Genomic DNA, 26,386 nt, shown 5'->3' with positions numbered 1-26,386 from the left:
CTTGATCGTGGTCTGTAAGTTTCTACACAGGAATGATATGTCTGATTTTAAAAAGTTCTTTAGCAGCTAAAGGTGATATAAGATCCAATGGCTGGAAATAGTAACTAAAAATCAAATTGAAAATAAGATGCAATTTTTAATAGGGTAATCCACTGTTAGAACAATTTACCAAGAGATGTGGTGAATCCATCATCACTTGGAGACTTCAGATTGAGATTGACTGTTTTTGAAAAAAATATGCTCTAGTTCAGCCCCAAACTATGGAGTGGGCTTGGTAGTGTTCACTTACGTATTAGAGAAGAATAATCCCACTACCTCAGGAATGACTAGGTCAATTTCTATGGCCTCTGTTACTTGGGAGGTGAGATTAGGTGACCCTTCTGACTTAAAAACCTGTTAAAACATTCTAGGTCCATCCATGTAGAATTCTTCTGCTGGCCATACCAAGTATACTTTAGCATGCCATTGAAATCAGTAGACTGGTAATGATAGCACTGCAGGATTTGTGGAAGACCAGCAGGAAAACTGTTAATATTCCCTCTTTTCTCTCTAATTGCACTCCTGCTCCCATTAAAGCAGATGGAGAATGTTGCCATTGAATTCGGTGGGAGTAGTATTGGGCCCAGTGTTCTTTAAAGGTATCTAAACTAAATATATATATATTTGCTCTTGTGTCCTCCAGTTTGGATTCATATAGCCACAAAGAAGATGCATCTGCTTTTCCAGGGAAAAGAGCCTTGATTTCATTTCTCTCCTGGTTTGACTACTGTGATCAACTTATTAAAGAAGCACAAAAGGTTTGAAATGTTTTCTGGAATAAATATGGGTAATCCAAAACTAGTTTGACAAATAATATTGTTCCACATCTCTTGAGTTTGAAAGGATAACATTTTGTGGCCTCTGTTTTAGACTACTGCTGTTGCTATGGCAAGATCTGTACGGGAACGATTTTTTGTTGGTGTCATGGAACCCCAGCTGATGCAAACGTGAGTAATCTCTTCGCATGTGGAACAGCTGGATAGAAAACAAGTTAAGTTGATATTTTCAGTTGGAATCCAGTAGCTAACATTTAACTTCTTGTTCAGTTCAGAGATTGGGATCCTTACATCAACAGCACTGTTGCATCGTATTGTCCGTCAAGTCACTTCAGATGTGTTGCTGCAAGAAATGGTTGGCTTTATACTTGGAGGACACAGAGAGCCAGAAACCCTGACAGACATCAACAGACATCCATTGCGATACAGGTTAATCGAGCACTGTGACCATATTTCTGATGAGGTGAGAAATCGTCATGTCAATGTGTCTAAAATGCTGCTCTGCTGTGAAAAGTGACTGCAAAAATGGCATTTTGAGGTCCCATGTTTATAGTGTGTCAGTCACTTCTAGCTGAGTTTTACAGGTAAAAAGATGGCGGGTGGGAGGGTTCTAACTGCCAGCCCTACAGAACTTCCCTTGGGAGGTGAAACTTGGTGTTGACTCTGACTAGAGCATCAGATTCTCTGTGCTGTATTTTAACATTATTTGCAGCTATGTATGTCCGTTTGGGGTTGCTTGTACACGTGTTACTGAGGATAGATTCTAGCCCTACATGGGGAGTTGAATTTATAGTTCTATTGATGATGCATCATCCCCTCTCTCCCTTAGTTGTGCTGGTTCTGGAATGCGGACAGATAAAAAGTAGTAAAAACATATTCTTGTCACTAAAGTCAGCAGATAGGACAGAGACTATACACTGTGCAAATGTGTTGACTAAGAAGGTGCTGTCATTCCTTTTATGCCCTGATCCTTAAGCTGTTCTATGTAGAGCCATTTTGAAATCATTTGACTGCAGTTTTCAGAGTAACAGCCGTGTTAGTCTGTATTCGCAAACAGAAAAGGAGTACTTGTGGCACCTTAGCGACTAACCAATTTATTTGAGCATAAGCTTTCGTGAGCTACAGCTCACTTCATCGGATGCGTAAAAGTGGAAAATGCGGTGAGGATGTTTTTATACACACAGACTATGAAAAAATGGGTGTTTATCACTTCAAAAGGTTTTCTCCCCCCACCCTACAATGGCCCACCTTGATTATCATACACGTTGTAAGGAGAGTGATCACTTTAGATAAGCTATTACCAGCAGGAGAGTGGGGTGGGGGGAGAAAACCTTTTGAAGTGATAAACACCCATTTTTTCATGGTCTGTGTGTATAAAAACATCCTCACTGCATTTTCCACTTTTACGCATCCGATGAAGTGAGCTGTAGCTCACGAAAGTTTATGCGCCAATAAATTGGTTAGTCTCTAAGGTGCCACAAGTACTCCTTTTCTTTTGACTGCAGTGAGGCTCCCACTTGGAACAGCTTGATGAGTCAGCCTTTTCAGAAGAGAGCCACACATCACAAATGCTTGTGTTTGTTAAAGTCCTGGCTTTGTGCTTTCTGTTTTACACCACCCCTTATGCTTAGAGCAGCCTCTCAATTTAAATACTCCAAGCCCCTGCCCTCTGCTTCAGAAAGACCTCCCAAACCTGCCTGAGCTAAGAATCTGTGTCTTTATATGTCTATTTCACCTACCTACTTAAATGCAGCAGCCAATGCTTACAAACCAGGGCACCAAAAATTAGGCACTGAAATTTGTATTTAGGCATCTAAATGAATGAACTGAATATCAGACATACTGAACACCACTCAGATCCTACTGAAGTCAGTGGGAGATGCGGGTGCTCAGTATTGCTGAAAATCAGGCCACTTTTATTTAGGTGTCTAACTTCAGGCATCCTGGTTTGAAATTTTCAGCCTATAATTCCAGCCATAAAATCCCCATGGCACTTTGTGTCAATTCTGTATTGTATCCACTAGTGTTTTTAGGTCTTGATCCTATATCTGGGTCTACACAAGCGCAGGGGCCTGCCCATGTTGGTCTGGTTGTAGAATTAAAGTGTTCGATTGTAAGTTCTTTGGGTAGGGTTACTGTTAATTTGGCACAGTTCTCCTCTTTTACAGAACTGTGTCTATCTGATGCTTTAGAAAAGTTAAAGGTTGTCATGGATAAATGTGTATATTCTTTCTGACTTTTGTGTGGTCTCTTCATCTACATTAATAGATCACCCAGTATGATGATGATCCAGTCCTGATTAGGATATTTGAGTTCCTGACTAGGATGTTTGAGTTTGGCTGTAATATGAAAGACTAATATTAAAGAACAATCTCCCATCATGCATAAACACAGCTACTCTTAGTAAGCTAAGAACAGTGGTTTAAGGAAACACTGCTTGCATTTATTTTAATCCTTTATTTTTTTTTTTTATGTTGCAGATCAGCATAATGACTTTAAGAATGTTTGAGCACCTTTTACAAAAACCTAATGAGCACATTCTTTACAACTTGGTTCTAAGAAATTTAGAAGAAAGAAACTACACAGAATATAAACCACCCTGTCAGGAAGATAAAGATGTGGTGGAGAATGGACAGATAGCAGGAGCAGTGTAAGTGTTTCTGTTGTATCGGTGAGGGACTTCACGATGGCTGAGTACACCTTTCACTTTTTATTTTTTAAGACCAATTTTTTTATTTTTTAAGACCAATTTTTCTTCCTTTATCTAGTTGAAATAAAATTGAATGTGGATGACATTTAGTTGTCATCATTTGCCATTTGTGTGAACAGCATTGTAAAGTTTTAACCATAGTCAATGTAGATTAGTTGTTGCACAGTTTACTCCATGAGCAGCTCACGTATGTGATTAGAACAGTGATAGATGATTGTAAATTAGCAAACTTGTCTTTCTTACATAATAATACACACAGGTTCTGGTTTAGCAATTTGCATAGGCTTAACTTGAAGCACACAAGCAATTCCATTGACTTCAGTGGGGTTGCTAACATACTTATGGTTAGTCATATGCTTAAGTATCTTGCTGAATCAGGGCCACAGTATCTTTAAGCTTCATAGTTTTTCATGAAGCTTACAAACACCCTTTTGTGCTTGGTATATAAGCATTATCCCCTTTTTACAGGTGGGACGAGAGGGCGGGAAATCGGGTCAAAGAGATTAAGGCCCAGATCCTCAAAGGTGTTTAGGCTCCTAACTTTCATTGAAACCAATGGAAATTAGAACTAAATACCTTTGAGGATCTGGGCCTAAGTGATTTGATATGCAGAGGTATTCTGGCATCAGAGCCAGAACCGGAAGTTCCTGGCTCCAGCTCAGACCACTAGACTATGCCTCTCTCTCTCTTTTTTTAAGTTAGTCATCAATTTATAAATGTTGATACTGCATAATAATAATTCAGTGAAGTGGTATTGAAATTGTGATAGTCTAGAATGTGTGCTGGCTGGTCAGAGAAGAAAAATAGAGAATGTGCCTTTGATTCAGAAGGCTTCCTGCCTTCCCTAACATTCCGTGAATTATCTGGTGTCACTGTCTAATGTAAACTTACAGAGACCTGGAAGAAGATCCGTTATTTACTGATCTTTCTCCGGATAACACATTGTCGAATCAAGAGTGGCTAAGTGCTTCTCCTCCCATCAGCCCAGAACATCCAAAAAACGATGGGAAGACTGAAGTTCATAAAATTGTAAATAGGTGAGTTGAAAAAATAATTTTAAAAAGCTGTTTTGTGTGTGTAATTTAAATCAGGGATGTAGTTAGCATAGTGCTGATGTTCTGTGTAACTTGGAGGAATGATGCACCGGAAATAAACTGTTTCATTCAGTAGGCTATTCCATAACGGTTGGTGTTTTATAGAAAGAAAATAAAATAGTTCAACATAAACCAAAAGAGAACAGAAAACCTTTCCAGCCTGAGGTCCATCCTAGGTCTTTGGTCTCTGGAGAGGGTTCAGAGAAGAACTGCAAGAATGATAAAAGGATTAGAAAACCTGCCTTATAGTGATAAGTTTAAGGAGCTCTATCTATGTCGCTTAACAAAGAAAAGGTTAAGATGTGACTTGATCAAATCTTAAGTACCTATATGGGAAACAAACATTTAATAATTGGCTCTTCAGTCTAATAAACAAAGGGATAACAAGATCCAGTGGCTGGAAGTTGAAGCTAAACAAATTCAGACTGGAAATAAGATGTAAATGTATTATAATAAAGATTATTAACCATTGCAGTAATTTACCAAGGGTTGTGGTGGATTCTCCGTGACTGCCAATTTTTAAATCAAAATGTGTTTTTAAAAAGATATGCAGTAGTTCAAAAGAAGTTACTTTGGGGAAGTTATATGGCCTGTGTTATACAGGAGGCCAGACTAGATTATCACAGTGGTCCCTTCTGGCCTTGGAATCTATGAATCTGAGTGTAAAGCTATCCCTTCTCATTGATATTCATTCTGTTTGGCTTCATCTCTCAAGCAGCCTCTCTTACAGGGCTTGACCATAGTCCTTCCCCTGAGGGAAGGGGAGGGAGAAGCTGAGTTATAGGTAACCGATTGCTTACTGGGGACCATGTCACACCTCTGTCCCCTATAACATTTGGCTGTGCACACTGGACAGCAACATGTCCAAGAGGATAGACTCTCTGATCTAAACTATTTAGTGATTGTAATTCTTCCAGTCATTAACATGAAAATTGGAGTTAGATGGTATTTGGTCAGTTAATACATATTAGTGAGGGAGCACTGGTATTTTGGTGCTGACCTACCTACGTACCCAAAAATAATCAGTCGTGTGAGAGGCAAGAAACAGACTGAGACCAATGGATATGGAATTGAATACTTAGTTTTTCCCCCCATATACCTTTGCATCCAGTTTATGGTGGACATGGTTTGGAGCACAGACAAAAAGCAATCTGCTAAACTGCCCATTTATATTTTCATCAGCGGAATGGAAATTTTCCAGGTATTTGCAGTGCTTTGATGGAAGAATGAATTTTTTTTCATACATAATAAGATCCACATGGCAGATTTCAGACTCCGGTATTCCTCTCTCCGTCCGTACACAGAACTCCCATTGGTGTCAGTGATAGTTCCATGATTGTAGGGAAAGCTGAACATTGGATACAAGATCTTTAAGCCACATTAAGCTACATTTTCTCTAACTGTCCGGAAACTGGGTAGTGAGAGCCACCATTTCCTGTTTGTGCTATATTCATGATAATTCTGTGACTGCCAAGGTGGTAGTTTTTGTATCACAATAAATGTCAGCAATATTTGTAACAGGAACACGTTATTGCAAATCATGTAAATTCTTAACTGTTCTTTCATCACAGAAAACTGACAAACTAATGATTTATTAACTAAAAAAAATTAGTAATAACTTTTCACATGAAATCCCTTCTTTTATTTGATTTATTTGCCAGTAGACTTTCCATCTAACTCTGCTTTGAGCTGGATGTAGTCTGATCTTTAGCAAATCTTTGGAATTGGTTATGATTCTCCACTTCACTTTTGCCTCCCTGCTTTCAGAAGTCACTAGCCCTCTACTGGCTTCTTCACACTCAGTGCGAGATATTCAAACTCTTATGCCCACAATTCATTTGCACAAGCAGTAGTTAAAATGATAGACATGTTTCAGTACGTTTCATAGCCCTTCTTCGTCACACAATGTTATTGGGTAACCCCCTCTGTCAACTGGAAGAGATGGGTCATTATTGTATCTACCACTCATGTATTGATAATGAAAAAATAGTGTCCTGCCATTGTGGGACTAGATTTATTTATTAATGTATTTTTGTTCCTTTTTAGCTTTCTCTGTCTAGTACCTGAAGAAGCCAAATCATCATACCATGTAGAGGGCACAGGTTATGATACCTATCTCAGAGACGCCCACAGACAAGTATGTCACACAACTATAGTCTTTTTCTTTTTCGTTTCTTCTTTTTTCCTCTTCATTAGCCAATGCTCTGGGTTTTGAATTGCTTGTGAGAATTTACAAGGGATTTGGGGACACGTACCGTTATACTAAAAATATCTGAAGATAAGCTAGTAATGGGAAAGGTGAAAATTCAATTGCCTTGGACTAATCAGGAATTTACCTTTAGAGATCTTTAATTGAGTTCTGAATCCCCCTTACGCAGCTCTAATGGGAATTATAGATTATTTTAAATGCATTAATATTCCTGTAACAAACATGCACCACAGATTGGTTCATAAATTGCCTTTGTATTTATCTGCATTCCTCTCCAGTAGAGGACTGCCTGGCAAGATCTTTGATAGAACTTAGTGGATGTTAAAATTCTGCAGAAGAGTTAACATCCTAGTGCTTTAAAATAATGGTTCAGTGAGACTAATATGCAGCCTAAGGCATGCAGGTTTGATGTTAAAAAATTGGTGGGAAGGGAAAGCTTTAATTTTGCATATTTTGAAATAACAAACATAGATTTTATTTCTAAAAACATGATCTAAAGTCTCCTTGGTCTGAGGACAATCAGCATTCGTTTGCTGCCTTTCTCATGAAGTCCTGTGACTCTCCTGTGATGGAACAGAATTGGGCATACAGGGTGCATGGGGGGGTGGGGGTAGAGTAACGAGAACAAAAATACATGCAGTGGTACTCTAAGGATTTCCTACTCTCTGAATTTTGATAAGCGCACATTCAAATAGAAAGCTTTGCTTTCTGTGCTTCCTTTATAGTTTTAGCCACAACAAGGGTTGGTCCTCGGGCCGGTTTTGTTCAATATCTTCATAAATGATCTGGAGGATGGTGTGGATTGCACCCTCAGCAAGTTTACAGATGACACTAAACTGGGAGGAGAGGTAGATACGCTGGAGGGTAGGGATAGGATACAGAGGGACCTAGACAAATTGGAGGATTGGGCCAAAAGAAATCTGATGAGGTTCAACAAGGACAAGTGCAGAGTCCTGCACTTTGGACGGAAGAATCCAATGCACTGCTACAGACTAGGGACCGAATGGCTCGGCAGCAGTTCTGCAGAAAAGGACCTAGGAGTTACAGTGGACGAGAAGCTGGATATGAGTCAACAGTGTGCCCTTGTTGCCAAGAAGGCTAACGGCATTTTGGGCTGTATAAGTAGGGGCATTGCCAGCAGGTCGAGGGACGTGATCGTTCCCTTCTATTCGACATTGGTGAGGCCTCATCTGGAGTACTGTGTCCAGTTTTGGGCCCCACACTACAAGAAGGATGTGGAAAAATTGGAAGGAGTCCAGCGGAGGGCAACAAAAATGATTAGGGGACTGGAACACATGACTTATGAGGAGAGGCTGAGGGAACTGGGATTGTATAGTCTGCGGAAGAGAAGACAGCTGCTTTCAACTACCTGAAAGGGGGTTCCAAAGAGGATGGATCTAGACTGTTCTCAGTAGTAGCTGATGACAGAACAAGGAGTAATGGTCTCAAGTTGCAGTGGGGGAGGTTTAGGTTGGATATTAGGAAAAAACTTTTTCACTAGGAGGGTGGTGAAACACGAGTGCGTTACCTAGGGAGGTGGTGGAATCTCCTTCCTTAGATATTTTTAAGGTCAGGCTTGACAAAGCCCTGGCTGGGATGATTTAGTTGGGGATTGGTCCTTCTTTGAGCAGGGGGTTGGACTAGATGACCTCCTGAGGTCCCTTCCAAACCTGATATTCTATGATTTCCTGAAAAGAGAGGAAAATGTGAAGGCAAAAATAGCAGGAACAGTAAAATTCTCATAATGTTCTAATTCTGGATGCAGGAAAGGGCATACTGTCTTCTCTTATTTCTTTCTTGCCTTGGGGAAAGGAGGATTCTGGGAGCAGTTTGAAAGTAGGATTGGTTTCTGCCTCTTATTCTCAATGATATGCATGGTCTCAAATTATTCCACCCACAAAAACATAACCCTCCACATTGGTGCAGTTACACACAAACAGCTGTTCTGCCTCTTTGCATCTGTGCTTGGAAGCCCAGTGGAAGATGCACAAGTACCTATGCTGTGTGCACTGAAGAAGGATTCCTGGATCTGATTCTTCCCTCTCTGTCACCAGTTTAACTCCATTGACTTCAGTGGAGTTACTGATGGTTTAGGCGAATCACACCCAGTGTGTGTAAGTTACTGTGCCTGTCCAATTTGTGTCCCAAGCAAGTGGCTAGTTTAGTTCTCCATTTTCCCCTCTGGGTGCCTGTATAAGTCCCCCATAATGTTGCACACATCAAGAGGAAAATAAAGTGCTTGAATGAAGGCTGATAATTTTTGTCCTGGATGTTTTCAAAATGGGAATATTCTAAGAATAGGAGTTCTCAGATAGCTGCCATTGACACTCAAGTGGTGTAGTTATTAAAAGGAAATGGTTTCCACAGAGGTTTGTAGCTTCTTGCTTTTTTTTCCTCTTCAATTGTTTGAGTATGTATTGTTGACTCTTTCTTCCCAGTTCCGGGATTATTGTGCAATCTGTTTACAATGGGAATGGCCGGGGTCTCCCAAATCTTTGGAAAAGTGCAATTTAGAAGCATCGTTTTTTGAAGGACATTTCTTGAAAATTCTGTTTGACAGAATGGGCAGGATTCTCGATCAGGTAACAAAACACATTATTATGACTCGTTTCTGATGCTTTTATCCCTGATAAATGACTAATCTCCACCTGGTCACATCAATACTCACTGTAGATGTTTAACATAGTAGTGCATTATTGTGCAACAAATTCTGTGTAGCTTGACTGCACTAACTAGTAGCTGTTAAGTTGTTGGTTTTTACTAATATTGGCAATCTTGTCAACATGCTGAGGGAGCATTATCTATCTTATCCTTGCTTTAAGGCTCTCTAGATTACTAAATACTGAAGTGATTGGCACTTTATCAATAGCAAGGGTGGATTTTGTATCTGTCCAACCTCTTTTATCTGGATTAAGTTAAAGAACATTGTGTGCACTCCCAGTGTCTTGCTTCCAGTAAATATGTATTCTGTGCATTATTAACTAAAGCAATACTGGTTTTAAATAACAGATCTGAGTGTCATCTGCTTTTTGGAAAAGCTAATCTTATACATATGATAAAAAGAAAAGGAGTACTAGTGGCACCTTAGAGACTAACAAATTTATTTGAGCATAAGCTTTCGTGAGCTACAGCTCGCTTCATCGGATGCATTCAGTGGAAAATACAGGAGGAGGAGATTTATATACACACAGAACATGAAAAAATGGGTGTTATCAATTGTTACCAGCAATGCCCCTCTGTCATGTACATTGGTCAAACTGGACAGTCTCTACGTAAAAGAATAAATGGACACAAATCAGATGTAAAGAATTATAGTATTCATAAACCAGTCGGAGAACACTTCAGTCTCTCTGGTCACTCGATTACAGACCTAAAGGTCACAATGTTACAACAAAAAGACTTCAAAAACAGACTTCAACGAGAGACTGCTGAATTGGAATTAATTTGCAAACTGGATACAATTAACTTAGGCTTGAATAAAGACTGGGAGAGGATAGGTCATTACACAAAGTAAAACTATTTCCCCATGTTTATTCCTCCCCCCTCCCCCCACTGTTTCTCAGATGTTCCTGTTAACTGCTGGAAGTGGCCCACCTTGATTATCACTACAAAAGGTTTTCTCCCCCACCCCCGCTGGTAATGGCTCATCTTAAGTGATCACTCTCCTTACAGTGTATATGATAACACCCATTTTTTCATGTTCTGTGTGTATATAAATCTCATCACTGTATTTTCCAGTGCTGCTGGAAACAGTAGCAGTAACGGCTACTACTCTGAAACCTAACAGTAGCAGTAACAGTAGCAGTAACGGCTGCTACTCTGAAACCTATACATATGATAATCTTGTCTCAGTGATGAGACAAATTGTAGCAAATAAAGGGATCAGAATATATCCCTAAGGGATATCAGAGGAACAAATACCTACTATTGAAACAAAAATAGCATCTGTTACTGAAGCACAATGTCAATTTGATAGAGTACCTGTCAAATTGATGGCACAATTTCTGAGTTAGTCAGGCAAGGTGTCACGGTCTGTGGTGTTAAAAACAATACTTGACTCCAAAAGAATTAAAACAAACTGCCTCAGTCAGCCAGCAAGAGTGAAATTGCTCAAGCTATGTCCTACCAAAAAGCCCACACTTTAAAGCTAAATTGAAACTTGCCCTGGGGATAATTCTAGTGAAGTGCTAATGTAACCCAGAAAAATGAAATGTTGGTTCTATCAAGTCAGATGAAAGTGACAAATTTGATGTGGTGTATGGTTATTTAAAGGTCCACATCAAATGACAAGTTTAGCAAAACACTCAGTTCTGCTTACAGATTTTGTTAGCCTTCCTTTAGGCTTTGTTATCATAATAAAGTAATTAATCCATAGCTTTTATATAGCACTTTTCATAAATCAATATCAAATTGCTTTACAAAGGAGGTAAATATTGTTCCAGGGGTAATTGCACCTGAATACCCTCTCCATGGTCCATTCCAGTAGCATCATGGCACGTCTCAGAACTCCAGCCATCACCCATCTCTGGGAAGGGAGCATGGTCCCATTCCCTTCTCACCCTGGTTTTTCATACTGTACAGTCCCTAGCTTAGACTCTGATATCCCCAGCAAGTGGTTCTGCCCAGTGGCCAGCACCTGTGCAGTGCTTTCTCTCCAAGGGCTATGAACAGTGTACCATGCAGCTCTTTCTCAGCAGAGTGCATTTATTTTTAAGATAAAAGCAATAAAACTCCCTACATGCTTACTAAAAGCTTATCAGTGGTCACCCCCAACTCCAACAATGGGCTCTGGGAAGTGTTGGTCTCTCCAACCCTTCAGCAAAGGCTGGGATCCCCCAAGGTCCTGTGAGTTTGTTGAATCAAAAGGAAGACCGCAAGTCAGTTAAAGATCGTTTTATATTAAAAGCCCTTTCATTGTTTCCTAGTCTCTTAGGGTATTTTCAAGCTGCAGCTGGGAGCCTCCCAGCCCAGGTAGACAGACTCGTGCTAGCAGGGCTTGAGGTTGCACACTAAAAATAGCAATGTGGACATGGCATCTTGGGTAGCAGCTCAGGCTCTCAACCCCACCTGACCCCCTAGACTTGAGAGTCCAAGCTCCAGGTCAGACTGCCATGTCCACACTGCTATTTTTAGTACTCTAGCTCAAGCTCTGTTTGCACAAGTTTGTCTATGCGCCTGGGGTATTGACTCACAGATGCAGTGTAGACGTACCCTGGAAAACCAAGCCCGAACCAGTATATGCAAACCACCTCAAGGGGTGCTGCTTTTTTGGAGTTGTCAACCGTCCCAAGGGTAATTACCCCTTACTGCTTTTAGTTCCTGGAAGAACTATGGTACTCTTCCCCAAGGAGTAGAACACAATCATATATAAACCATCTATAAATTTAATACAGCGGTCCCCAAAGGTACTGCGTGGCATTGCAATATGTCACAAGTGCCATTATCTTCATTAACGGATAAGGAAGTGACTTGCCCAAGGTTCTCCAAGCAGGCCAGGGGCAGAGCTGGTAGTAAAACGGAATCTGGATTTCCTCAGTCCCAGTGCAGTGGGCCACTCTGCAGCCCCTTGTTAGTAATATACAGCGTGCTTGCATGCAGCACGCCTCTTTGTTTCTTAAAAGCTTATCTGGGCCTGTATTTTCTTCCCTTCCTGCAGTTAGAAAGCTTTCTTTGCTGTGGAAGTGGGTTGGATTGAGCTGCTTCTGGCAGGTGTATCATAGAAGCAGTTCTCTGGTAGTCCCATTTGTTCCTGACACATTTAAAATTTCATTTAAAATATTACACTTGTAGCTCTTGTGGTTGTGAAAGAATCTTTCTGGCTCTGACTTCATGCAGCTGCCTGACTCAGTCTGCTGACAAGGAGACAGAAACAATAGCTCTGTGAGAAGAAACTGGCGCTTGGAATTCCAGCTAGTTCAAAACTCAGCAGTCTCTCTCTGTCTGAGCCGCCCAGCCTGCTGAGAGCACATCACCCCTGTGCTTGACTGTCTCCTCATTGAATACTGAGTCATATTCGAGGTTTCAGTCCTCTTCTCTTCAGAGTGCATGAGATTCACTGGCTCAGATGACCAAGGACTTCCCACAGCATCTCCATTCCTCTGTAGCAGTCAACCTCAAGAGGGGGATGCAGGCACTGGAAACTTGTGAGCTTTGACAGTAAGCTGGGCTCACACTGGAATTTGCTTTTTCAAGAAATCAGGGTGAACACAGAGCATGAACATTTGTGCCTTCAGAATGACATGTAAATCACACTAGGACTTGCCTCCAGATTATAATCATCCTAATACCTAGCTCTTACACAGCATTTCCTAAAGCTCTTTACAAAGGAAGGCAAGTACCAGTTTTCTCATCTTACAGATGGAGGCTGATAGACTAACATAATTCCCACTGGCTAGGGTTGGAGAGAGAATAAACAAGTTCTTCAACTAACCTGTAAGGTACTTGAACTCCCCTTTGAATGGCATGTGATAAAAACATAGGAGAGGTGTTAACTGCTCCCTCACACTTCAGTGGGGTATTATCTCTGAAGTATAGTGATGACATTTAAAATGTCAGCATTAAGTATTCCACTGCCAATCATTTTAGAAAGATCATCCAACTGTTTTGAGATTTTGTGCTGAGTTAGAATATCACCACTCTCCCAATGCGATTCCTCTGTGGAGATGATCACTAGCTGACGAATAAGCACTAGGAACAAATAAAAGCTGTGATGAAGATACAAGCTTCATGGAAATGGATTTGCTTTCTGGGCTGAGGGGATCCTCTTAAAGCTATCCATTGATTACATCCTTTTCCCTGAAAATCTTTCTTACCAAGGAAGGCTGGAGCTTCCTTTAGCAGTTGACAGCACTGCCTTTTGCCTTTGGTTAGGGTTTGTTTGGGTAAAAAGGTCACTAGAAAGCAGCACAAAATATTTCCTTCACGAGGGACTGGTCCTGCAGGTTTCCTAGACCCACATCCAAACCTTCTTCTCCACCTTGCAGTACTTGGTGGAGTCACTAGATGGCCTGGCTACCTGTGGGTGTTTTATCTAGTACAGAATAAAAGTGAAGGAAGATAAATACAGTACAAGCCGTAAACATGGTTTTGTATTTCACATTTTCCCGTCCCTGTCTTTCTAATGTGTGTGTCAGTGTAGTTAGTAATCATTGAGGAAAAGTGAACAGCACTTTTATCTTATTCTAGAGAGATTCTATTCTGTTTCTTTATATAGATACTTCTTTAACAGCTATTCCCAAAGAATGGGGCATAAACTGTGTTCTCACCCAGGGATCCTGAAATTCTCAACCTAACTTAACCCAAGGCTGAGCTCAAACTACAAAGATTTTGGGCACTGATCCAGCATTGAAATCAATGGTGCTCCATCCGGGTGCAGCAATCCTCCAAATAATATTAATCATAAGACCTAGCTCTTTTATAGCACTTTTCACCATTAGATCTTGCAGCTGTGTACAAAGTAGGGCAAGTATCATTGTCAGCATTTTACAAATGGAGGCTGAGGTAGAAAAATAATTCCCATTGCACACTTATTATTTTATTATTATTAATAATCATATGTATTGCATATAAAATCATCTCTCCCTTAAATTAGGAACGGGGCTATAGGTATGATAGCTGACTTGTGATTTCAGATTAGAACAAAACAAGTAGTTTGAGTGCTGCCTGAAAACAGAGATGACGGTGATTTTGAAGTATTTATCTAAAATTCGGCTGAAAGACGCCCACAAGAATCCAAAATGCGGATAATGGCATGTATTTGTTGCAGGAGCTGTCCAAGATGCACATCTATATGTTAAACAAGTTTCAGAGAGAATTCTGAGACTTCAGACCGTATGTGTGTGGTTTTTAAAAAAAACAACAACCCAAAAACACCTCCTTCCAGAGAAGAGTATTTAAATCCATGAACATTGAATGGTATCCAGATATTTAAATTATATATGTGGGTGCGCGCACACACACTCTGAAACAGAATCTAAATCTGTTACTAAAGATGTAAATTAACCCAAAGTATTAGGCATCAATTCTGCAAGGTACAAAGTGCCCATACCTGCCATTGGCTTCAGTAGAAGCTGAGGGTGCTCAATACTTCCACAAGGTTGGCTCCCAAAACTGTGAGCTAGGAAAAGCCACCTAATTCACCACTAAACAGTCCTTCCTCGTATTAAGCTACAACCACACACCAGCATTAATTTTGCTGTAGCAAAACTCCTTTTTGCACCTGTAGGTTCCTTCTTCCTGGTTTTCATACAGTTGTATTCATTTTGATGGAATAAATGGGTTGAGAGAGATACCTGACCTGAAACTGTCCAACATTAAACAGTGTTAAACAAGATTTGGTATACAGATATCTCAGCCTGCTTAGTACCATGGCAAACACTCCATTAAACATCCTTTTAACCTTTTATTAATGGTGCAGCAAAGAGAGAAAATGCAGTTTTTGTCTCTGCTGTTGGCTCTCACTTGCAGTCTCACTGCTGGACAAACACAGGTCTAACACATGGTCTTATCAGTCACTGGGAGACCTGGCAAACTTGTATTGTATCAGCATAGATCTGTTTAGGGCATTGCTTTTAGCTGCCTCTTTCTGGTCATGGGCTTACAACATTGTTGCAAAATATGCAGTCTTGGCTGGCTGAGCCAGAGTCTTGTTAGACAGAAGGCAAAAGGAGAAGTGTGGGGAAGGAAAAGAAAACACTGGGGAGGGTGGGGCTTGACAAGGTCTCATGCCCCAGGTCGTATTCGGGATTGAGCTGGAGCAGGCAGCGATGTCATCTGGCTCCCTCTCTGGCTGAGTTTGGTCAGGATTAGGATGAAGATCCAGGCTCCCAGGAGATGGTGGGGATGGTAGCCATGATGGTGAAGCTTGCTCCAGTAGCTAGTTTTTATCCCCGAAGTCTCTCTCTTGAACAGCAGCGAAGGGGAGTGATGAGTAGAATAGCCCATCCCCTTATTCTTTTGTCCACATATTAGACCTGATTCCTGCCACAACAATTTCGGTTCATTGATTTCTGATCTATCACTGGTTTTGTTTACCAAGTATTATCTTAATACAGTTCTTGAGTTATATCAGGAAGCCTTTTTGTTTGGTCTAATTGAATCTGTCTTGTTTTTGTACCTTTTCCCATCAGTATTTGTTGTTATAGATTATTGTGACATTTTATGAACTTTCACTCACTTTGTACAGTTGAGCTCACAATTAAGGTACATTTGTACAATTAGGGTACATCACAATACCCACTCTAGTTGTGACAGCAACAGCTACTATAAACAGCCTCTGTAATTGCTACCTCAGCATGTGCTTATTATTGTCTCCTGACTTTCCTGAGAATTCTCACTAACTGGGGGGCAGCTGGCCAACACTCGCACTCCGTATCATTCTGGCTGTGATCAGAGGTTTTCTGGTGGGTTTCTTGGCCACGTTGATGGTCTGATACACTGTTAATGCCAACAGTACTTCTGTAAGTGATAACTCCACAGCCATTCATTCTGGGTTTTTTCCCCACTGCAGCATGATGCTACCTTGGCGAATGTCGTGAGCTTTGTCCAAATATGAAATGTAAATATCAGCAAAGGCCTTGGCAGAGCTATACAGATTCCCATAGCAAATAAAAACAATGAAAAAAGGATTTTCAAGTGTGAAGTCACACAATGAAAACACATGTAAACGTTGGCAATTATAGACTTTCCGTTCAATAGCAAAGAGCCTGAGCAGTAGCCATTGCTGCCTGGTCACATTCCTACCCTGCTGGGTTTTTTTATTTAGAAATCTTTTTGACACTGATCATTTTGTTTATTATTGTGAGGAAAATTTTAGTATAGTTATTTATCTACCTGTCTTAGGTATCTACCTGTCTTTATATGGCTTCCATTACCATGTAATCTGTTGCTCAGTTTCTTCTGTTATGACACTTTTAGTGATCAGATCTTGAGAGCATGTATATACTGCAGCTAGGGCGTAGCTACTTTGTCCATTACACTTCTGTAGCTAGCCTCATCTCCTGCATCTAATACATTAGGTCATGATGCAGCTTGCAAGAGCAGGAAAGTCCAGGGCTGATACACCTCAGTTGTGTTGTGAGGCTGTTGTGGGGATGGGAGGATTTGGGTCTGACTTGATACCCAGGATTTAGAGGAAAGTAGCTGCATAAGCATGGGGTAGACAAAGAGGGAGTCATAATGAAAATAACAATGTCCTCTTGTCTGTTCGCAGCCATACGATGTAAATTTACAAGTTACATCAGTGTTGTCCAAACTCTCCCTGTTTCCCCATCCACACATCCATGAATACCTTTTGGATCCCTATGTAAATCTGGCTTCAGGCTGTCGATCTCTATTCTCCGTTATTGTCAGGGTGAGTATACGACCAACTAACATTTATATGTGGCTACAGTGGTGATAAACTTAATAGCTGTGTAATGAATGCTAAAGGAGGGTAATTTTGGCTTTAGTATGGCAACTGTCTGGTCTGTTGAAAGGAAAATACTTTTTTTTTTAAAGCACTGAATATGGATTTTCATACCAAATAACACTGGAGAATACACTTTTCAGTAAATCCATTTACTCTCCATTGGTGTCTCTGAAATTGTTTTACTTGCCATGTTTGCTGAGTTTCAAAGATATGGATGTAAAATAATTTCTTTCAAGGTTTTGCCCTTCATTCTGCAATAAAGTTGTTTTAATTCTGAATGGGTCCTGCTGGAATCATTGACATGGCAGTGTCCTGTAATGTCTTAAGTACAGGCATATGTCTGCACTAGAACTGGATTGTAAAAGAGCTGCTTTTATTGAGGCACAAGTCAATTACTCTCCTGAACACGCTGTGCTTTTGGATGGAATGCTATAGCATATAGTCATCTGCCCTTCAAGCCTGATTCATTCATCCTGTCCTACTTGTAACCCTACTGCAGATCCGTGTCCACTATAAAATTACTGTATGTTCCTCAAGTCTCCCATCTCTCCCTCTGATCTCATCTCTCCCTCTAATACCGGGTATGATGAGGTCTGCCAACCACACACAAAATACAGGCAGGAACATGTTAAGAACCCTTCCTGCCTGCAGATCGCAAAACCAGCTCCACCGGGGATCCCCTGACAAATCTCAATTATGAAGAGACCTAGTCCCCAATGGCTGTAGCTAATCACTGCAAGCCCACATATAAAGAAAGAGGAACAGGATGAAAAGGAGCTGGGGCAGAAGAGCTTGAAACGTCCAGGGAGCAACGACTGTCTGCCAGAGGAGCTAGCACCAGGCTACTGCTGAGAGAGTTAGAACCCCCTGGAAGCATAAGGAAGGTAGATGGAGATAGAAGCCCTGAGAGCCAAGGGCTTTTTGACTTGTTTAGGTTACCTTTATGGCCTCTGGCTTGTTTTATTTGATTTGATTTAAGCCATTATTGCGTGGGTCAAACACCAATGTAAGCAGCTCGAACTGGAAGTCACCCCTTCTGCGGTCCCGAAAGCCAATAAGCTATTGGGTAGTTTCCTATGCCAATATTTAGGGAGCCAAATTCACCACTAGTATAACTGTGGAGTCAACAGAGTTCCACCCATTCATAGAGCAGTGAATTGGACCTACAGTTACCTGGGGCTACAGTTATTGGGACTTCAAGTCTCTGTTCATCAATTGTTCCCATATCTCTAAGTCCTACTTATGTTTTTAGTTCTTACGCACTAACACTGTCTAGTGACGAGGTTACAAATTGGTTTATGAGACTGTACAACACAAAGGCACATGATTTTAGATTCAGAAATTCCCCAAGTTCAGTTCCTCCAACCAGCAGGGGCATTGTGTTATATGAAGATGACTGTACTGTATCCAGGTGCTCCCTCATGGCCTCTGCAGTGCCCTGCCCCTCTTTCCCCTTATTCAGGGCTCTCTAAACAAAGTCAGAGCCCTTTTTGGGGTCTGGGTTTTTAATTAAGTTAACAAAGTTGCCAGAAACACATAAGAAATCTCTACCCACCCTTAAACTGGGCATAGCCCTTCCTCCTGGAAGGACTGTCCCTTCCTCAGGGACCACTTCAGGAGACCCTCTCTCCCTGCATGTTCACTCTGCAGTCCCCTTCTAGCTCTGCTCTTCCTTTGAGCTCTCTTTGCTGTCACTCACAGGCTTCATCTGGCTAGGGCTCTGAAGGAGCCAAACTTGCTCCTTGTAGCTGCTCCTCCCCACCAGTCCCAGGTCCACACAGTCTCCTCTTACCTGAGCTTTCTCAGGTTACTAACCAAGCTTCCTGCCTTGGGAAGTCTCAACTGTATAACCACCTGCAGCTTCCTGCTGCCTTTTTTATTGGAATCATTTGATTTCTCTCACCTGAGGCTAATCTTGTAATCAGCCCTGGCTAAGCCCCAGGCTCTCCAGCCCGGGGCAAGCTGCCCTGTTGCCATGACACTCCAAAATAACATGGTCTCTGCAATAATGAGCAGAGGGAATGCTGTAGATGTCTGGCAAACTAGATCAAGCTGAGTCTGAGGATTCAGTGGCAGAAAGATTCTGAATATACCTCACCCATGTTGGGCAGTTGTGAAGATGAATTAACAACCTTGTAAGTTGATCATTATTTGAACTCTCATTGGCTGTCTCTTTATTTGGCTCTCACTTCATATACTACTACTTTGCCTCTGTGTGATTTACAGGTTGTTGGAGATCTTATGGTGAGAATCCAGCGCATACCGGATTTCACTCCCAAACTTCTGCTGGTCAGAAAGCGTCTGCTTGGATTGGAGCCTGAAGGGCCCATGTAAGTAAATAAATTGCAAATCCTCCACACAAACTGTTTTCGTGTGAGGCTTCTTCTTAGCGCCTGTTGTTTTTTCCTTTCCCAGTATTGACCACATGACATTACTGGAGGGTGTGATTGTACTGGAAGAGTTCTGTAAAGAGCTAGCAGCGATTGCATTTGTGAAATACCATGCCTCATCTACACCCTAAGCAGCCGCTTGAAGTGACTGGGCTACAAAATCGAGTGTTTCAGTCAAAGAAGACTATTGACTCCACCAGACAAGAAGGGAGAGAGCCTCCTAACAAAGTGTTGATATAATTTGACAGTTGTTATGGATGGCAGTGGAGGGTGAGTTCTTGGTCACTGTTCATGATTTCTTGGCACTCGCAGCACTCCGATGGAGATGTAATCAAATGGACATTGAACCCAGGATGCAATCAAAGGGACTTCAGGGCAGACAAAATATAACATTTCCAGTCACTGTTTGAAGAGCTGAAAAAAATGTCTGAAGACCACAAACTTCAGAACTTTGGTTACCAGGCCATTGTTTTAACAACATTTTAGGTGGTAAGGATTTTTGATATGCTCTGGGGCTCATATACTTCAATTGTCTTTTGTGATCGTTATTGCTTTTTAAAATATCAAGCTATTTCTCTAATGTTTTCATGTCATAAGCTTTTTCTGTTCAATTGAGAATATGAAAGGAAAAGAGTAAAGCAGCATGTGTAGTTACAAGTGATACCAGCTAAAACATTGGAGAGAGGATTAAAAGACCTGCTAATACATATGTAGTATGATATGATCCATGTGGGATGAATTCTCCTTTTGTGAATCTTCTTATATTGTAATGAATTCTGGGCTGGTGAATTCTGATTCATCACTGTGTTCCAGTTTTAGACTGGTGTAACTCCTTATATTAGTGAAATTATATTGCCATATGTTGGTGAATCAGGGCCTGTATGTAGACAACAATCAAATCCTAAGTATGCATGTTTCTAGTGCTGTGCTCTTCGTTTTTCCAAATGGTTTCTGCTGAGTTCAGCTGTGTAACTAGACTTGCCTTAGATTTTTGTATGGGAGCTCCAGTTTGTTTGATCCATGTCATCTTTACAAGGATGCTATTATACAGGTCATTAATAGTAGTTGCTAAAACCAGTATTTTTTTAAATGCTATTTAACATTGGTTTAAGAATATTTTGTGCCTTGAAAATTGGCAGTGAAAATGTTCTGTTGTTTTTCAAATGTTTTACTGCTTGTCTGAATGTAACCATAGTGTCCAGACGAAAGAGTGACTGATACCATTTTGGGCAGCAGTATAAGGGATGATTCAATACTTAGGACCAAAATTCTCCACTGGTTTTCACAACACTGGGATGCAAAGATGTTCCCCAGTTCATTCTTTGCAACATGAATTCTACCAGCCAGAGCAGGAATTTCCATTGCAGGCCAAGGGGCATGTACGCTAGCGTACTGTGCTACTGTTCCTCCTGAATGACTTTAGCTAGCACTTGCTGCTGACAGCAGCATAAGCACTAGCAGGCTGGAAGGGCTGGATGTGCTCCTTAACCTTCCTATCACTCTTGGAGATCTCTGTATAGAGAACTGCCCGCCTGTTTACACCTTCATATTGACACAGTAGCACAGACAGACCAAGCAGGATTGAGCCCTTAATGTTCATATTCCGTTTCTTTGTCTTTTTTAATATCCTGTCAGACAGTGAGTGTCAGTTTCTGATCTCATTTCAGTGTAAATCTGGACTAATTTAATCTCAGTAGCATTCCTCCTGATTTCCATGAGCGTAACTGGGATCAGAATCTGGCCCTCCATGATTTTGATGTCTGTCTGGTTTTTTACGTTTATGGAATCTGGATTTTGAACAACTCCTAAAGTTACCAGGTGCCTTGTCCAACAAAATTGAACATGCTCACAGTTAATGGGCTAAATTCACCACTTATTCACAGCATAAACTCCAGTGGAGGGTCCTGCTGGTGAAAATTACAGGGCCACAGGCAGATAGAAGTGTGGAGTACCACTCCAAAAAAGGAAAAGCATTGCCCAAAAGTGGCTGTGGCCAGGGAGTAAGATGATTCACTAGCTCCCTACGGGTCCTCCCATCAACAGAGCTCTGGCACGTCAGCTAGAATGAAAGATATTCTCAAGAGTGGGTAGCGGTAGGAACCTGGGACTTAGCAGTCATATGCACCAGCTTTGCTGAATGTGCCCCAATAATGTTTTCATAACAAAATAGCTTAGTAAAATAGAGTTTAAGAAAGGGTACTTTCTCTTCATTCCCATTCTTTACATGGGTATTTGGAAAGTAGCAAGTGATTTTGTTTTCAGTGCAATGTGTACTACAACTGATCCATTTTGAGAAGCTTCATTAATATAATGTACCTGCCTGTACATACAGTATAAAAAAGTATGTATGTGTGTAGATTTATGTTTAGTGCAAACATTTTTGATAATTTAGGCCCCGGTTCTGCAAAGCGCTGAAGCATGAGCATAAAGTTAAGTATCTACTTAAGATCCATTTAAAATGAGTATGAGTTAGGAAAACACTTGAAGTTAAGCTAGTGTTTAAGTGTTGTGCTGAACAGCAGTGGAGTTATGCATGGTCTTAAATGCTTCGCTTCATCAGGCCTTTGTTGTTTTAGCTTGAGTTTAATTACACTTGCTGCAAAATTTAATCCTGTTTTCATTATTTATTAAAGGAAAAAAAACCTCTGATATTTAGAATACTCCTAAAGTCCCATTCGCAATGTAAACTGTAGCAGACATAATGCTATGAAAAATGAGAGTGAGAGAAAACAAAATCCACATTAGAGCATTCCAAACAATATGATCGTTATAAATCCATGTAAGAGGTGCAGGATCTCAGATGGAGACATGAACGTCATTTAATTTTTTTAAGTCAGTTGCTGCTATTGGCGCTAATTACACAGTAAGGGATTGCATCAGTTCGTTCATGCAAGGATACCTGCAGAGTCTGTAGTTTTTAAATGCAAAAGGATTTACCTAGCTAGAAGCCCAATTATTTAATGCTTGAGTTGAACAATAAGATATCACTATAAATATTCTTAAATTCAAGATGTAATTGTCTAGCATTCAGTCTTCAGTGCATTTAGTAGCCATAATGATATTTCGCAAACCAAATACTATTCAGGCCACAAATTATAAAATGTTGATCCATCTTGATAGTAAGTGAAGCAGTGCTCGGAAAAGCTTGAGCCCTTCTGGTTTGTATAGGTGCTGCTTACAATTATTACCATAAATTGTGACAGTGACTTTTATTTTTGTAAAAGCGATGAACTCTTTCTTAAGAGATGGAAATAGTTTAATTTTGTTTCTTGGTTTTCATGCACTTTTATTTTTAAAAGTAAAAATTAGTTCAGCTCCATATTTTTACTCATTGAATCTATGCATGTCATTGAGTTGACGTGTGTGTGTGTGTGTGTGTGTGTGTGTGGTTATTTATTACCCACAAGTGGACACCTGAGAAACATGGCCTGATACTCAGAAGTTCAGAGCACCTGCAAATCTTTCCAGTGTCAATGGGAACTGCAGGTGTTGATCACCTTTGAAAAATATGGCTAAGAGTATTATTTTGAAATATTTGAGGGGAAAATACGGGGATAATTTTGGTTAAGTAAGTAAATTCGAACTGCATTTTTACCCTGATGCACAGTTTTTGTAAATAAGGACACATTTTTATTTTTCTGCCATTTATTGTATGTATTGATTTAGACTCTGATGTAGAAACTTTTGTAATAAGCAACATGCTACATCTGCTAGAACAGAAGTTTGTCCTTAGTTTATTTCCATTATGATTGTAATCTTCCTAGCATTCAAATCTTGTCTGTGTAATGTTCGTATAATGTATTCATTCGTGCAATATGGGAGCTGTGATTTGATACACAGCTTCAGTCTGGTTGTACATCACCTATGTAGCTATAAGGACTGAAATCCTCAGCTTGCTTACACTATTGCTAGTGTAAAGATTGTTACACTTGATTTTACAGGGCACAAGTAATCATGGAATTGCTTTGTAAATACATTGTAATTTCTTACCATGCATTGCTGTATGAATACACAGTTACTGTTCAATTATGAAGTACATCATTATTTGTCTTTAGAGAAATGTTACAATGAAGTACTATGTAAAATCTACAGATTGCATGGTATTTCAGGTTGTATGATAAATCCAAACATATATATGATATCATACAGGGCTTTCCAACCATGATGACAAATAATATTTTCTGTGCCCTGTAAAATAATTACTCTCTATATATACACTTTTTTGTTTTGCCTCCTGCCTTGTTTACATTAAACAGAGGATATTCAGTAAACTTTTTTATTGAACTTTATGTCGGTCACTGACTGACAGTGTTGCCAATGTTTAGCAGACATGGGATATGCAACAAAGGAACTGTTGAAACAGCCACACTTCTATAATTAAAGTACTAACTTTTACAAAGGAGGCGCTGATCAAATTCAATTTTTGTGCAAAAAATGCATGCAGGATTAAAAGGGATATTCTAAAAATAAATTAATTTCAATGAAGTGACTTATTTTTTCAGAATTCTAAATAAGTTTTGTATGTTTAGAGGAAGAAAATGGTAGAAAATCATTGAAGTGATGATGATGATCTTGCTTGTCTTTCATCCTGAAGGATTTTCAAGCATGCTACAAACTTTATATAATAATCATGGTGGCCACATCTGGGGTAGAACGTGTTGGATGTTGAAGAGAGTACACTACTGTTTAGGATACAAAATGAAGCAGTATACTCGCTCCCACTCAAACTGGAGATAAAATAAGAAGACAAAATGTAATCACTCAGAACACAGGCTAGTACCCCCTACTCTTGAGAAAAGTCCCTTAGGATCTTTAAAGATTGCAAGTGGTCAGGACCCTGGTCTCATGCCACCCCAAAATTACAATGTGGGTTTATTGATTCTGAAACACAAATGTCACCTACCTGAATCATTGCCATTGCTTCTTGAATCTTATGATTCCAGGCTTCCCCTGATGTATACTGGGGTGTGTTTGTTTTCTCCTTCCTCTGAAGTTTCAGTGAAGGCCATGGCTGGAAAAGGGACACCAAATGGGGTGGGCCTATGTTCTGAAGTGGTACAGAGAATAGTAATCTTTCTCAGATGCCTCGCTGGTGGGTCTTGCTCAGGGTAAAAATGATCAGTGTTTTTGGGGTCAAGAAGGAATTTTTCCCTAGGGCATCTTGGCAGAGACCTTGGGTTTTTTTTTTTTTTTTTCTTTCCTCTGCAGTATGGGGCATGTGGCACCTACTAGGATCATCTGGGTATATCTCACCAAATAAATTCTCTGCCATTGCAACATCCTCCAACATCAGTTCACCTCAGTCCCTTCTGTTCTCGGCCTGTGACACACAAGAGTTTGATCTCCTGAGGGTTGTAATACTTCAGTATAATGCAGTTTGCTGACTCAATACAGGGGTAACTGGGTGGAGTTTAATGGTTGTGATATACAGGAGGCCAGACTAGATAATGTGATGGTCCCTTCTAGCCTTGAACACTGTGCTGTTAAGCTTGTCTGGCCACGTTTAGCTTCTCAGATCTAACAAAATCACAACCTGAGTTGGTTTGTGGTACACATCTCCACGCTAATGTATGTGGCATTCTGTGTTTGAAAGAGGCGCTTGCTTTGCTTTATTTTCTTTGTCAGATGCTTTCCCTTGAAAACTCCTTCTGTTTTAGTCGCACTGCTGTTGCTTTGACGTCCTCAAAACATTCCATTGCAATCCTGCATCTCAGTGTCAGGCTGATGTATTGAGGCTTCCTAGTTTTGATGAACTATGAACTAGTTTTCTGCTTCAAGACTTTGAGGCTTTGCGTACTCTTTTTTAAAATCACAGTAGCCCACCCAAGTGCGGCCTCTACTATAATGATATTAACCTGTTTCATGGAATCTGATTAAAACTCAGTGCGGGTATAGTTAATGCAGGACCTATTGGATTTGTTAACCTTTTAACACATTCAGTGCTAGTGGTGTCAAAGCCTCAAGGAGTTTGGCTGATTTGAAATGTGAAGCAAGTGGGTGAAGGTAGATTAATCTTCAGAGCATTGAGTCTGACACAATTTGTATGTGTCCTTTGGGCCTAGAACTATGTGCTGCTGATGCATCTTTTTCCTGCTGAAGCTTTTTGTGTGAAGGATGACTACTTGGAACAGGAAAGCTGAAGTGCAATTCAGAAATCAAGTGAAGCATATGGTGGATTAGAACCTTCAGGTGTCCTAAGCGTCTGGGGAGTCTCAAAAGGAAGGAAACTGTGAAAAGCTGACTGTTACAAGTTTGGACAGATCCCTGGCCCTGCCTTCGGAGTCAGAGATCTGTAAGGTGCAGCTAACTGAAATCTTACAGCTTGCCATCTATCCAGGTGGCATGGCCCATTCCCACTGTCCTTGGCAGGATGGTTTTTGTGTTATGTGGCTGATGTATTTTTTTAAACTGTGTTTCATGGAATTGTTGCTCATTATTTACAAAAAATGCTGCTGACTGTATAAAATTCAATATACTACTATAGAATAACAGTTATGACATTGGGTATTTTTAATGGCTCATAACTTTCATAACATGTGGTCTCATCTTGCTGCTTCTGCCTTTCTGCTCCATGGCATCATAATTAAATATGTTTTTTTTCCCCTTGTGTAATACACTTTCAAAGTGAAAAACATTAAAACTCCTGGAAACAACAAGATGTGGCCCCTATCAAAGTACTGTATAACAGTGTGTCACCCTGTAAAAAAATATAGAGCTAGTCTGCTGACTCACCCTGGTAGCCAGATGAGATGGATCTCAT

General features: G+C 40.4%; 1 protein-coding gene across 2 annotated transcripts in view; it reads left to right on the top strand.

Moving 5' to 3' along the window:
- FHIP2A (FHF complex subunit HOOK interacting protein 2A) overlaps positions 1–24,111 on the top strand; it is a 49,211-nt gene extending 25,100 nt beyond the window's left edge. For both annotated transcript variants that reach the window (XM_073354277.1, XM_073354278.1), the window contains exons 8-17: positions 683–797; positions 910–986; positions 1,086–1,278; positions 3,296–3,465; positions 4,419–4,562; positions 6,666–6,756; positions 9,267–9,410; positions 17,039–17,179; positions 19,463–19,566; positions 19,652–24,111. In XM_073354277.1, the coding sequence (XP_073210378.1) occupies positions 683–797; positions 910–986; positions 1,086–1,278; positions 3,296–3,465; positions 4,419–4,562; positions 6,666–6,756; positions 9,267–9,410; positions 17,039–17,179; positions 19,463–19,566; positions 19,652–19,757 (1,285 nt within the window). In that variant the 3' untranslated portion in view covers positions 19,758–24,111. The remainder of the gene's footprint in view (positions 1–682; positions 798–909; positions 987–1,085; positions 1,279–3,295; positions 3,466–4,418; positions 4,563–6,665; positions 6,757–9,266; positions 9,411–17,038; positions 17,180–19,462; positions 19,567–19,651) is intronic.
- Positions 24,112–26,386: the final 2,275 nt, after the last annotated feature.

This window comes from Lepidochelys kempii, chromosome 7 (genome assembly GCF_965140265.1).
Source record: "Lepidochelys kempii isolate rLepKem1 chromosome 7, rLepKem1.hap2, whole genome shotgun sequence".
NCBI classification, from domain to species: Eukaryota; Metazoa; Chordata; order Testudines; family Cheloniidae; genus Lepidochelys; species Lepidochelys kempii.
This window is presented reverse-complemented; position numbering and strand designations above follow the sequence as displayed.